At 40.1% G+C, this 14,520-nt stretch overlaps 1 protein-coding gene across 4 annotated transcripts in view; it reads left to right on the top strand.

Moving 5' to 3' along the window:
- The window catches only part of Arhgap25 (Rho GTPase activating protein 25), a 78,855-nt gene extending 64,645 nt beyond the window's left edge, over positions 1–14,210 (top strand). For 3 of the 4 annotated variants that reach the window (XM_070004485.1, XM_070004484.1, XM_070004486.1), the window contains exons 6-11: positions 242–374; positions 4,426–4,499; positions 5,989–6,110; positions 6,693–6,889; positions 9,554–10,062; positions 12,516–14,210. In XM_070004485.1, coding sequence (XP_069860586.1) covers positions 242–374; positions 4,426–4,499; positions 5,989–6,110; positions 6,693–6,889; positions 9,554–10,062; positions 12,516–12,729 — 1,249 coding nt within the window. In that variant the 3' untranslated portion in view covers positions 12,730–14,210. The remainder of the gene's footprint in view (positions 1–241; positions 375–4,425; positions 4,500–5,988; positions 6,111–6,692; positions 6,890–9,553; positions 10,063–12,515) is intronic. The other variant, XR_011368224.1, reaches the window with a different exon arrangement.
- Positions 14,211–14,520: the final 310 nt, after the last annotated feature.

The following is a 14,520-nucleotide window of genomic DNA, read 5'->3' as shown; positions in this document are numbered from 1 at the left end:
TCATGGAAAAGTGGGCCTTGACTTTACCTTTAAGAAAATGGGTTGGAAGATGCAGAGAAAGAAGTGTGCAGGGTTGTTGCACTAAAAGTACAAATTAGCAAAAAAAATGTTTGGCTGTGATGGCACTCAACCAAAACTCTCCTCTGGAGCCTATGGTTCAATGGAGTAGACTATGTAGCAGGTGGAAGAGAAGAGAGTTATGGAATCTCCCGTTCAAAGTATGTTGCTTATTTTCTTCCAGAGACACAGATGTGCACACCGTGGCCTCTCTGTTCAAACTCTACCTCCGAGACCTCCCAGAGCCAGTGGTTCCTTGGAGCCAGTATGAGGGGTTCCTACTCTGTGGGCAGCTCATGAATGCAGATGAGGCAAAGGTTTGTGTCTGCTTATTTAGTTGTTCTGCTTTAGAAGAAAGCAGCTGGTTTCAGAATACTATTGTGGTAGGTGACAATGGGTCAGGGATCCCTATGCACTTTGGTGAGATTCTTTATCTGGGACTTACCAGCAAAAGATGGTAGGTGGTGCTGATGGTGATGACCAGACTCCATACTTCATGAGATGTCATAATCCAGCAAAGAAATGGGATAGCTGGGGTTAGGATAGATGGAGAGGAGAATGATGGAAGGTGACATTGATCAAGATTCATTGTACTCATAAATGGACATATTGAACTGAAACTTCTTTGTATAATTATTTAAAGATGATTTAAAATAAATTTAATAAAATAAAAAGGAAAGGAATGGAAGGATACTAATCACTTATGTCAGACTCACTTAAAAAATAATCATGCCTAGAGTTCAAGCTTGGGGACCAGCAATAGATAGATAGATAGATAGATAGATAGATAGATAGATAGATAGATAGATAGATAGGTAGGTAGATAGGTAGATAGATAGATAGATCTGGATGCCATTGGCTGATGTCTATAATCCTAGCTGCTAAGAAGGCTGGGATCTGAGGAATGTGGTTTGAAACTAGCCTAGGTAGGAAAGTTTGTGAGACTCTTATCTCCACTTGTCCACCCCCCAAAAGCTGGAAGTAGAGCTGTGGTTCAAATGGTAGAACAACAAAAATTAAAATGAAATAATGGAAAAGGTACTGTGGTCTTGATGAGACCCACAGGGATACAAGGCCAAGCTGACCAAGCTTTAGGGCGGCTCCAGTTCTATGATGGACATGGATGTCACATGTGGTTGCTCAAGGAATGCATGTGCCCTAGAGAGGACATACAGGGAACTGTTCTTCGATCTTTTTCAGCTACTGTTGCTCATGGGTCAATAATCTCTGTCTGTAATATCATGCCTGAGAGTGCAAGCACTCTAGAGAACTAACTAGAGAACTAACTAGAGAACTAACTAGAGAACTAACAACTGATGGTAACACCTTCATGGTGTGTGTGTGTGTGTGTGTGTGTGTGTGTGTGTGTGTGTGTGTGTGTGTGTGTGTGTGTGTGTGTGTGTGTGTGTGTGTGTGTGTGTGTGTGTGTGTGTGTGTGTGTGTGCTGGAGCTTGAACTCAAGGTCTGGGAATTGTCCCTTAGCTTTCTCACTCAAGGCTGTCACTCTTTCACTTGAGTCATCTCTACTTTTAGCCTTTTGGTGGTTAATTAAGAGTCTCACAAACTTTTCTACCCATGTTGGCTTTGAACTATGAACCTCAGATATCAGACTCTGAGTAGCTAAGATTATAGGCATGAGCCACCAGTACCCACCTTTTAATTGAGATTTTTAACACCAAGTCCCATAAGTATATTTATGCCATTTTGCTATTATAACTAAGTGCAGTTTTGTTGTTGTTGGTCCTGGTAGTGTCACAAACTCTCTCTAACAAGCTGGTATACAGCAAAACCTGTGATTGTTACTACTTAGATTTAACTTTGATTTTGCCATTTGACATAATGAAATTAAACTTATTTAGTTAGACCAGTTGAACTCCCTTCAATGATGGAACTGTTGTATATCTGCACTCTCTAATGTGATCACCACCAGCCATATCTGGCTATTGGGCACTCGGAATGTGGCTCATGAACCTGAAGAAGCAAAGTTGTACCTTTATTTAATTTTAATTTATTTCAGTTTTAATAGCTGTTGTATTAGACAGCACAGCAACAACTTAATCTAATTCTCATATCCACTGTGATATGAGTTGTTAGGTGACCAACGAAGATAACACACTTGAGTGACGTTTGTTAGCTACCTCAATTCAGGTTAGTTGCATAGCTTGCTTCACAGACTACATAAACGTACATATGAAAAGATAAATAGTGCCTATCTCTCCCTGTGAGAAAACACAGATGAAAGCATCTGTATCTTGAGTGACAGTAGGGAACATTATGATTTGAGTAGGTCCTGGCACAAGAAATAAGGCAATCTTACATTTGGAATTAGAACAGAAAGAGAACAGTAATGGTATCTAAGATGTTACAGTTATAAACAAAAATCAGATCACATAATCTGATAGAAGACACTTTATATAGGAGTTGTAAATTTTTTAGGGGAGGAAAAAGAAGAAGGAAAACTCTTCATTAATACAGATGTATCAGTTCACTTTTGTGAAAGCAGCAACACATTAGAGAATAAGGCTTAAAATTCAGCTGCAAAGGCATATATTCATCTCACCCCTCCATTCTGGGGAAAGAAAAGGAGACACTGAGATCCTTTTGGCAATATTTCTTCCCCACGCTTTCCCATGAAAAACCTGCTTCTTCCAATGTCTCCTAGCCTCCACCTACTTGAGGTTATTTTTTAATATTTTAATTTTTTGGGTCCGGTTGTGGGGCCTGAACTCTGGGCTTGAGCGCTGTCCCTCAGCTCTTCAGCTCAAGGCTAGCACTCTACCACTTGAGCCACAGCGCCATTTCCGGCTTTTTTCTTTTTGCTTATGTGGTGCTGAGGAATCGAACCCAGGGCCTCAGGCATGCAAGGCAAGTGCTCTACCACTGAGCCACCTTCCCAGCCCCTACTTGAGGTTATTATGTCTTTGACAGTCTGATATGTTACCCTCTAGAAAAATCTTGCAGTGATGGTCTCTGGAAGGAGTGAGACATAGCAACTTTTGCAAAGAATCCATTGTCTCAGAAGAGGAGACTTCTCACCACACTTCTCTCCAGCACTCTCTCTCGGCTAGAGAGATTACACCACAGGAGTAGGGATGGGATGTGAGTGAATGAGATTTCAGGGCATGTTTTCATCATCATGGCAGCTCATTGGAGTCCAGGGAGTGCTGGGCTCTAAGGAATGCCTGTAGTATTCTCACAAGCAGGATAGTATAGATGGTGATTTCAGACCCAACAGGAAGCTGTGGATGAAAAGAGCAAAGAGTTCCCTGTCGCATGCATTCCTTGAATGACGAGGCCTGACACTCAAAGCCACTGCAGAACTTTCCTCTCTCTTCCCACTGGGCCAGTTTAGCCCTGTGTCCCAGCAGAACTCAGCAAGGCCACAGTGCTTGGAAATATTCACAGAAGAATCTTCCTTTCCTCATGACTTTCTAAAAAATACATTTTTATTTTCTTTAGGTAGTTATCCTCACAACTTAGAAAGTGATTCTGAGATAATTGATTGTCATCTAGTTCTTGTTGGATCATTGCATTTTTGCATTAATTAACCCAGGGTTTGAGAATGTGGATTATCAGAGAATCTGTGCCTTAGAGAAGCTCAAGTTTGAGAATAGGGTGGATAGTTTAATTACAGACAAGTCTGAAAACTATAGTATATAAAAGCTGAGACCAGGGCTGGGAAGGTGGCTAAGTGGTAGATCACTTGCCTTGCATGCATGAGGCCCTGGGTTCGATTCCCTAGCACCACATAAGCAAAAAGAAAAAAGCCAGTAGTGGTGCTGTGGCTCAAGTGGTAGAGCGCTAGCCTTGAGCTGAAGAGCTGAGGGACAGCACCCAGGCCCAGAATTCAGGCCCCATGACCAGACCTCCCCGCACCCAAAAAAAGCTGAGACCCTCTTTATACTATTTCTTGCAACTTTCTGAGAAGCTATAGTATTTTACATGTATGTATATTTGTTGTTGTTTATTTTTGTTTTATTGTCTGCGGTGGGGCTTGAGCCCTGGGCCTGGATGCTGTCCTTGCATTCTTTTGCTCGAGGCTAGCACTCTACAACTTTGGCCATAGTGCCTCTTCTGGTTTTCTGGTGATTAATTAGAGATAATAGTCTAATGAACTTTACTTCCCAGTCTGGCTTTGAACTGTAATCTGCAGATCTCAGCCTTCTGAGTAAATAGGATTATAGGTGAGAGCCACCAACTCCCAGCAATATATATGTGTATATTTTTGTGTATTTTTAAACTCACAAATCTGTAGGAATAGGGTGCTGGCCAATGTGTTGTATCCATATAGATTTACCAATTCTATTCCCAGTTCCCCTTGCTGGTGAATAGCAACAGCTCTTAATATTATCAAAAATCTCTTCCCAGGCTCAACAGGAGCTGATAAAGCAGCTCTCCAACCTTCCTCGTGACAACTATAGTCTCCTGAGCTACATCTGCAGGTGAGATGCCACATCAGGAAACATTCACTGGGTAGAAGAAGAAAGAAAGACTCTCTCTGAGATAGCAGATTCCGGTCTAGGACTTTGAAAATTCATCTCTACACACATAGTATTGAGAAAGCTTTCTGTTTCCACAAGATAATTTCAAGACTCACTCATAACCTGATTGACACACAAAATGAAACACACCCCTTCTCAGTGCTGTAATCCTGGAATATGCAAGACACTCCAGATTCCTTATATCTCTGGTCTTTCTCACTGGAGACCAACCTAATGCTTTGAATGAATTGATTTTGAGCTACCCTTTCTGGGACAATCTCTGTGCTGTCCCTGGAGAAACACCTAACAGATGGATTGACATAGGTCAGCCGGACTGGGAATCTGGGTCTTCCTCTCACACTGTCTTCAATTTTGTCTTTCATTTTTTTGAAAGAATAGTGACATATAGTTCCCAAATTAGAACAGTAGGTTTTGACCTGATTTGAAAACTAGGAAGATACAGCAAATCATAAACAAGAAATAAACATCAACTTCAACCCCTAGTTCAGCAATGATACCTGAATTCTTGAACATATGTGCTTCTAAATGATTTTCAAACATAACTATAAATTTGGTAGAACATTTTGCTGAATTGGAATAAAAGCAAGATCAGCCTTTGTGTGTGTGTGTGTGTGTGTGTGTGTGTGTGTGTGTGTGTGTGTGTGTGTGTGTGTGTGTGTGTGTTTGTGTGTGTCCTTTCTTTTGGCTACTGTTATATTGTGAGCATTTCCCTGTGTCATAAAATAAGATTATATTTGGCTTCATAATTTTTCATCATTTTGATGTGATGATTTATTTCACTAACATTTTCTCCATATTTGGAGTTTACATTGCTTCAATCTATCCATTTTTTACATCTTTTGAAAAATATCTAGAAATTCTCTTTCAGCTTCTTAAACAGTGAATTTGAGAGATTCATGTCTCCAGTGAATTTTTAGTTACTGAGCACCTGTTGAGAGTTAGAGATACTTGGTACTCTAACTGAAGCATAGAGCAAAGAGGCCTTATCTCTAAGACTTCTCACTGATAACTTACTCCTCTCTGAAGACAAGATGCCTATAAACTCCTATATAAAAATATGCATATATATGGAGGCACTATACCTATAAAGTCTTTCAAAGTAAGGATCTAGGGGCACTCAAATACCAATTTTAGTTCTTCTAGTCACCTCTTAGTTCCCTGAACTGGATCTAGATACCTGCTTGTCTGATTCTCCAAACTCAGTCACTGACGTGCCATCAGCAGCTTGGTAACCTTGATCGTTTCTCTTCCCTCCTTGGTCTTAGATTTTCCAAATGAAATATAAACTCCTGTGGGCAGAACAGTCCAGTTCGACTCTCCAAATGGGAGGGAAAAAAATTGGAATCCAATAAATACACCATTTGTACCTGGAAGTGCTTTCTTCTGGCAACTTCCTGTTTTCTATAAGGGATTTCTTGGCTAACCACAGGTTTCTACATGAAATCCAGCTGAACTGCGCTGTTAACAAGATGAGTGTGGACAATCTGGCTACCGTGATTGGTGTGAACCTCATCAGGTCAAAGGTTGAAGACCCTGCTGTGATTATGAGAGGTAAATAGGCTGGTTCGCGATGATGAACAGAAAAAGTAACAGTGACAACACTGCCCCTTGTGTTCATGCACTACTCTGCAGTTTTCAGTCTATATTTCATTTTCAGCTGATTATCTCCACCACGTAACTAGTCTTATGAGATAAAATTTATGGGTCAAGGATTTTTCTAGTGATCACAGAGCACAGTAATCTTACTCTAAAATAGTGAGTGTTTCCTAGTCTTTTATTATTACTGGTAGGTATCTTTAATGAGATAGAGCCCAAAAAATCTCAGAAAAATGTCTCCATTTCCCCCCCTGTTAAATGGCCTATTTACCTGATCAAGAGGTTATATGGTACAGTGTAGACTGAGAATAATCTTAACAACTTTTTCATTAGCATCACTTCTGTACCCTTCCTCTCTTCCAGCCTTCTCATCATAATCTACTAAACAACTAGGAAGGGTCCTATAAGGGGATAAAATGAAATCTTTTGGAGTGTGTAGGGCCAAGTCTACAGCCATCTCATTAAGTTCAACCCTGGAGAGCTATCTGCCTCCCATCTCTGGTCTAGCATAATACATCTTTTGCCTCTTTCCATCAGGAACTCCACAGATCCAAAGAGTGATGACAATGATGATCAGAGACCATGAAGTCCTTTTTCCCAAGTCCAAGGACGCACCACTGTCTCCCCCCGTCCAGAAAAATGATCCCAAGAAACCACCAGTGCCTCGAAGTTCTGTAGGCTGGGATGCTACTGAAGACTCTCCAGTTTCCAGGACAGAAAGTGTCACTAACACAGTAAGACTCACAGAACTTTCCTGCCCCCTTTAGTCAGGTCATTCCACATAAGGCTACTCTGGGCTGGCAACTTGGGGAGTTATGGGTGATACTATGAGAGTGGGCAGAGCTGGTACAGACCTATTCAAACATATCTTGGAAGCCCAGTCTTTTTCAAAATTTAGTCTCTGTCAGAAATGCTCTGGAGGTGAGATTAGTGGCATGCCAATTGCTCAATGACTGACTAATGGGGTTTTCTCTGAAACCTTCTGAGAGAGACCTCTCAGGCATGGTGTAGGGAAGTTCAGTGGAAGGAAATAGATAAAGCATTGCAGATACTTTGGTGAGAGTTGTTGAAAACTCTGGGTGGAAGTCCAGAGAGAACTGGTTTCCTGCTGAAACCCTGAAACGTGATTTCTTTCTTAGAGTTATGTGATGTGTTCGTGTAGTATTTCTCATTCCCTGATAAGCTTTCTCGGCAATGTCAGCCCCCTCATTTGTACAGAAGGCTCGGAACTCACGTTCCCAATGTCCCCAAACTCTGCAGATTCCAAAATGTAGACAACTTGAGTGCAATAATTTGCAAAGGTCAAATACTTATATGTATTTATAGGAATTTTTTTTAAAGAAAAGAATGTGAACTTTGTATAGAAGCTTAATTTGTCATGTGTGGCCAAGGAACGTGTTCAGTGTTTCTGGTCAACTAGATAAGTTACCTACAGTGCTCTTGAAGATGGGAGTAAAAGGTAGTCATTTTAGAGATAATAGTTTTTCTTAGTTGATGCTTATCTAGGTATATTTTACTAACTGTTCAAAATGAAACTGCAATTTAGAAAAGCCTGTTCTTTATGTAATGATATCACATATACACACACACACACACACATACACACACACTCATATACACATGCAAAGTCCTTGCTATGCTCATTTAATAGATGTCTGTTATTCATTGTTTTTTATGGGCACCCATTGTGCTGGGAAATTTAAATGTATCACCTCTAGAGTCTTCCCCATAAATGATACCCTTATCTACATTCTTTGAGAATCCAAAATCAGGGAGGTTGACCAGTTGTCCCAAGATAGCAGCACTACTGTTCTTTAGGCAAGATTTAAGTCTAGTTCCTTCTTTAGGGATCCAGATGCTTATCACAGGGAAGAAGTAGGCTGTTACTGCTGAAACAGGTAATGAATTGGAAGGCAGAAAGAGAGCTTGAGCCCCCTGTTTTTCCCATTTTATATTTTAAGTTCATTTTTATAATCTTTGGTGTTTTTTGCCTTTACAATTTACTCTTTAAAGTAATATATTCACTTGGTTCAAAACCCCCCAAAGATAGAAAATAGGTTACCCTCAATTCTGTTCTCATAGTCTCACACACAGTATCCGTCCTTGTTGCCTGCATTTAGAAGTTTCTTATCCTTCTAGTGTTTCTTTATGCAAATATAATTGTTCCCTTACTTCCCTGTTTACACAAATACACTAGTTTTCTCTCTTTCTGTGTATCTGTCTCTTTTTTACTCTTGCCTTCTCTACTCTGAATCTTGCTGTAGGGGACAGGAAGTATTGGCATATGAATTCAGAGTTTTGTGCTTATATTTTGGTACTCTACCACTTGATCTGTTCCTCCCATCTAGCACTTGAATCTTGAATTTTTTAAAATGTAACAATCTATCTTGGAGAGTTTTTCCATATCTATGCATAAATAGCCTACCCGTGTAACTTCATTTTTGGCCTGTATGTATATAGTGTTCTGTTGTTTTCCTGTACCATAATTATTTTCAGTCCTACACAAGGCTTCAATATGTATGCAGGTAGATAAATTTCTGGGATAAATTTCCAGAAATGGGATTGCTGGGTCAGATAAGTAGACTTGAATATGTAATTTTAATGATAACTATTTAAAGAGTTTGTGCTATCTTGTACTTCCATAAGAAAGCAATGTATGAAATAATGTTTCCCTGCAATATCACAACAGAGTGTATTGCTAAATTTGAGGGTTTTACCAGACTGATAGGTAGTAATGATTTTAATAAGAGTGAGTTTCCACTGTTATGAAAAGCTTTTTTTACATCTATGAGCCAGTTGCATTTTTCCTTTGGTGAACTGTCTAATCTTGTCCTATACTTGTATGTTGGTTGTTAGTCTTTTTCTTTCTAATTTTTATTAAGTTTATATAATATGGAGAATAGCTAATAGGTGTATCCCTTTATATATTAGGGAAAGTTGCCTATGGTAGACATTGTAAATATTTTTGTCAGTTTGTCATTTGGCTTTGGGATCATTTTCATTTTACTGATTTAGTATGGGGTGATTGATTTGCTTGTTTCACTATTTTTTTTATTTGGGAGGTCATGGAAATCAAATCAGTGTCAGTTAAATTTATTGAACTTTTCTATATAACTCCTGGGCTGTGTGTCATAGTTACAAAGACCTCCTTAGTTATTCTTTCACCATAAGCAAACAAATTATTTTAGTCAGCACTTCATTTCTAGAGGATGAACAACTTTCCTAAGTGCAATATTCTTATGAAGAATTTCCATACAGATAATAAACTAAGGTGATAAGTAATGGTCTTCTGAGAGTAGCAACTATGCACATTTTCTTGCAATGCTCTAATTCTTAATCTTGGGGACATAATATGTGAGTGGGAAAACCTATGTAACACTATGAATATTTTTTTCTAGACAAGTGATTTGGATGCTACTAGTCCCACTCGACTACAGCCAAGTGACCAGCAACAAGAGGACAGCAGCAAAGCCCCTAGGGAAAAGCCAGGAGATTGGAAGATACAATCTCGAAAAAGGACTCAAACTCTCCCTAACCGGAAATGTTTCTTGACATCAGCTTTTCAAAGTGCTAATAACAACAAAGTAGAGGTCTTTAAAAATGAGTTTTGGTCTTCAGGGGCCAAGGCAGGGGAAGGGCACAGGAGAACCATGTCTCAGGACTTGCGCCATCTTTCTGACTCCCAGAGGACTTCCACCTATGATAATGTCCCTGTCCTGCCAGAGGTCTCTGGGAGCACAGTAGATGTTCCGTCTTCCTCTGCTTGTGACTCCAGAACAAACTCTGAAACTGGGCCTGGAAGGAAAAATTCTGGAGAAGAAGAACTGGATTCTTTGCAGAGGATGGTCCAGGAACTACGGAAGGAAATAGAAATACAGAAGCAAACGTATGAGGAGCAGATAAAAAAGTAAGTTCCATGCAGAGGAGCACTAGGAAGCACTTGACTTCCATCTTTTGGAAGCCATGGGGAGTCACATTATGAACTGTTTAGCAAAGACAGTAGTCCATAGTAGTTGGGTCTAATAAGGAAGAAGGTAAGGAGTGTTAACTGGCTACTTGAGTGAAAATCCTAAACTTATGATTAGATTTATGAAAAATTATGAAAATTGCCTAAGGAGCTTAAACAACAATTTCCAAATAGTGGTTCCTTAAGGCTCAGTATATTTTTAATGAAATGAGAAAAACTTTTACAGTGGTTTCATATTAATGTCATTCATTGATTCTGCAAATATTTTTTAAAGCATCTCCAATGGGCCAGCAGTAATCTAGCACTGAAGAAGACAAGAGAGGAGTCCCTGTTTTATAGAGAGCTTTCTTCTAGTGAGAGTGGACAGGGATAAAACACATGTAACAGAACATGTTATATCAGATGGAAAAAACTAAGTCAAGAGGTTAGAGAATTCAGGACGTCCATTTTCTAATGTTAAATGGAGAGACAGTGGTGATTAAGTAAAAGGCTAAAGAAGGTGAGGGAAGGTCAGGCCCAGATTGAAGAAGAACACAACTGCCAAAAGAAGGCAAGGTGCAGAGGTCACAAGAAGAAAGCAGGTCTGGTATGTTCATGCACAGGATGGGTGAAAGTATCTGGAGCAGGGGGAGACAAGGACAAGGAGGAAAAGTACAGCAGTCCAGGACCCAGTGGGGTTATCTTAACCATCAGAAAGCCTGTTTAAGATGGAAGCATCTGAATAGTTTCCACCTGACATGTTTCAGCTACTCACCAGCTTCCCATTGAACACAGGCTACAGGGGGAAACACAAGTGGGAGCCCTTAAGCAGCTAATGCCCCAGTCTCATGCAGTTCCTAAGATGCTTATACTTACAATCTGCTCTGTGGCATAGGTAGTGTCTTCTTGGGACCTTTTATGACATTACCGATTTCTCAGCAACTTCTTTATCATGAGAGATAACCCCAACCAGCTTTGCCCATATCCATACCAGTAATAAGGCCATGAAATGCACCTTGATGGATTTCCATATTTATAGATACTTCATCTGTATGAATGATTAAAGAAGTCTTCACCCACTTAGGTACCTAAAAGGAAGATTATTGTTAGCCTGTACCCATTATTCCTACAGATCTCTGTCACCCTATAAGCAAAAGGCTATTATCTGAGACCCTGAAATCAGTCATTTGTGGAATGATGAGTTCTGTGAAAGTTTGGCTATGATCAAAGCTATTGCAGAGAAGGCTTCCATTTCTTTCTAGCAGAGGAGTATCATTGATAGGAAAAGAACCAGCTGCACCACAGGTGGATGCTCTTGATCAGAACAGCTTTATGTGTAAGAAAGATCTTGAATATCCACAACAATTCTATAGAGTAGGTAGCAGCTGCATTTCCCAGGAGAAATGGAACTCAGGACGTATAAAACCATTCCTGAAGGTCATGTGACCAGACATTGATGGAGTTGGGATTTTAACATAGGTCAGCCAGACTCCAGAACCCATACAAACACTACCTGTTCACTAGAAGTAGTGCTTAGGTTCTAGCACAATATCTCACCTGGGGTTTTCTCCTAGCCAGAAGCGTTGGAGAACTTGGAGAAGAAAACTAGATTTGGAATGTAAAAGCCAAAAGGAATGATATTAGTTTTGCTCTAAGAAGAGATATAGAGGGACAGATAAGGCTCTGAGGAGATGTTGTTACACGTAGAGTATGTCAAGGTCCTTAAAGATAATATCCGACCAAGATAAGGGCTAAAATGGGCACTCAAGTTTGAAGAACACATGCAAGTAGTTTAAGGAATAGGGAGGCGGTGTCCAACAGAATGAAATTCTGAGGCAAATTTCCAATCATACCACCTGAATCCCCCAGAAATGTTGGGAATCTGGAATATGGATGTGGCCTCTACAGATTCTGTTGAACAGGACAGATGTTAAGTTGCTATAGGGGTAGACATACAAATCTGTCAGAAATGATCCCTTCTTTCAAGGATCTTATTATCTGATTGAAGATAGAAAACATGAAATGACATGCAGAATAGTAACTTAAGAGATGCCATAACATGGTGTAAATGACAGAGGCGAGGCCTAGACCTGCTCTTAGAATCCAGATTGGCTGGAAATTCTTCTTGCAGGATGGAGAAAAAGGCATCCGTTGGATTTGGGTCTTGTGTTTTGGAAAAGAAAATGAACAAGAGCTTCTAAACAAGAGTATAGAGTTGCGAAGGGGAAAATCTACAATTAACACCCCGTTCTTTCTTTCATTTGTTCATTCTTTCATTTGTCCATTCTTTCTTTCTTCTTAAGTCCTACTTCCTTTTTTATTCTCTTTATTTTTTTTATTAACTTTAAGTGGTTGTAAAAAGGGGTTGTCATGTAACAAAACAGTTATGAATACAACTTCTCTTTCCTTTGTAGTCTTGAGAAGGAAAATTACGATGTTTGGGCTAAAGTGGTAAGACTCAATGAAGAGCTGGAGAGTGAAAAGAAGAAATTTGCTGCATTGGAAATCAGCCTCCGCAATGTGGAACGCTCTCGGGAGGATGTCGAGAGGAGGAACAAAGTCTTGGAAGAAGAAGTCAAAGAATTTGTAAAATCAATGAAGGAGCCCAAGACCAAAACAGATGTTTGAGGGTTCCAGAAGTACTGCTAAGATAGCCTGAGACAGGCCCAGCATTGCTGCTTCTCATCTACCTGACTGGAAAACCAAAGTACTCTCTGAGAGTCTTGAAAAGGACATTTGTGGGGAGAAACACATTTCGTAGTAAATAAATCAGAGGAATTTCCAGAAGATAAGGGTCAACAGAGACACATATGGGCACATGTGACACGAGGCTTTTACACATGAGGCAATTGTGTTATTTCTATATGGTCTCAGACAGTGAAAATGGAACTTCCCAGAGTATATTGGCTAAGGTCCAATGAAGACCCTTGGGGAAGGACATCTCGGGATTCAGGTCGAAGTGTGGGCCTGGCATAGAGTTAAGCTGAGGCATTATTTCTTTATTTTTTTGTGTGTGAAATCATTTGCCTGCTCAGAGACCTAGGGACAGGTACTCAGCTCTGAAGCAGTCACTTACAGAGGTAATGATTGAGAAGCTGAACCTGCTGGAGCCAGAACCCCATCCTCACATCCCCACCCTCCAAGAATTCCCAAACTTATTATTAGACTGAAAATAAGCAAGCCATCAACTTTATTTATAAATGGATAATTGTATTTAAATAAAGAGAAGAAGGAAGAAGAGGAGGAAGAGAAAGAGGAAGAGGTGGAGAAGAAGAAAGGCTATTTGTAATCCTTGCAAAACCTTCATAAGAATTAGTAAAAGACATCCTGCCATTGGAGCAGGTGCATCGCTGTCACGGTATCTGGCTTGGTGAAGGGTGCATTCCACTTTTCTTTCAGTACCCCCAGTTGTTTATGGAGGGCCTGGGAACAAAGGCTTCCAACTGTGCTGTGCTCTCCTGACAGACTCATTGTGTGTTTTCATTGGATGTCAGTAATTCTTTTGTTTTACCAAAATGTGAGTGATTTTACTCTCACAAGGGTGAGGAACATTCAGACTGCAGATAGTAAATGGCCTTCAGAGTGACTTGATGTAAGTATGCATCTCATTGGCTCTTGTCAGAGCTGCCTGTGGCCTGTATTGATAATTTTTTGAACCAAGAATGATGTTTAATATTCAAATGGCAAAACAAGTTCCCTATCCTGAAAACTCATCAGGCACTAGACTAGGAGGACTTTCCTGGCAGATAACTATTACTCTTCATCAGAGGCTCCTGCTCAGGCCCCTCAACCCTGGATAGATTGGTTGAAGCTTTTATGTTTTCTGTTAATGAGTTGTTAAAAAAGAAGTCCTTAGACTTGCTAGCATCAGGGTTAGAACTGTTACCTTGCAGATATTAGACTCTTAAATATCTAGGATTATGGGCATGAGCTACTGGTACCTGGATTCTAGATGTTATTTTTTTTATTTCTTTTGCTCAGGCTCTGCACCACCACCTGTAACCCCACAGAGACAACACAGAGCTCCATCCTAGAGTCTTGCTTGCAGAAGATTAAAGATGGTCATTTGGAATATTGTTAAGAAATGCAATAAAATATTTGATTTCCTAGGTTCTAATTGTTTTTAATTACAGTTACAAGCATAGCATCATTTGTTGGATTCCTGATTTGGGTTGATGAGTGCCCACAGTTAGTTCTCTTAGCATGGATACATACATATGTTCCCTACAGATGCCTAATGTTTGACTCGTTGGGTGCTAAGTGGAGTGCAGTGTGGAAGTGGCCAGTATCACAGTTCCATAGGAGACAATTGTCTGAAAGTACAAGAAAGCCCTGAGGTCAGTTTGCGGTTTATGTTCCAGGTCCATGGTGGGTCCAAGAGCAAACAGTGACAATGCCCTGTTGGAATCCCATCCCCCT

The sequence above is a fragment of the Dipodomys merriami genome, unplaced genomic scaffold (assembly GCF_024711535.1).
Source record: "Dipodomys merriami isolate MVZ:Mamm:240054 unplaced genomic scaffold, mDipMer1.0.p SCAF_63, whole genome shotgun sequence".
NCBI classification, from domain to species: Eukaryota; Metazoa; Chordata; class Mammalia; order Rodentia; family Heteromyidae; genus Dipodomys; species Dipodomys merriami.
Note: the sequence above shows the minus strand (reverse complement) of the source record. Positions and strands in the feature narration are given on the sequence as shown.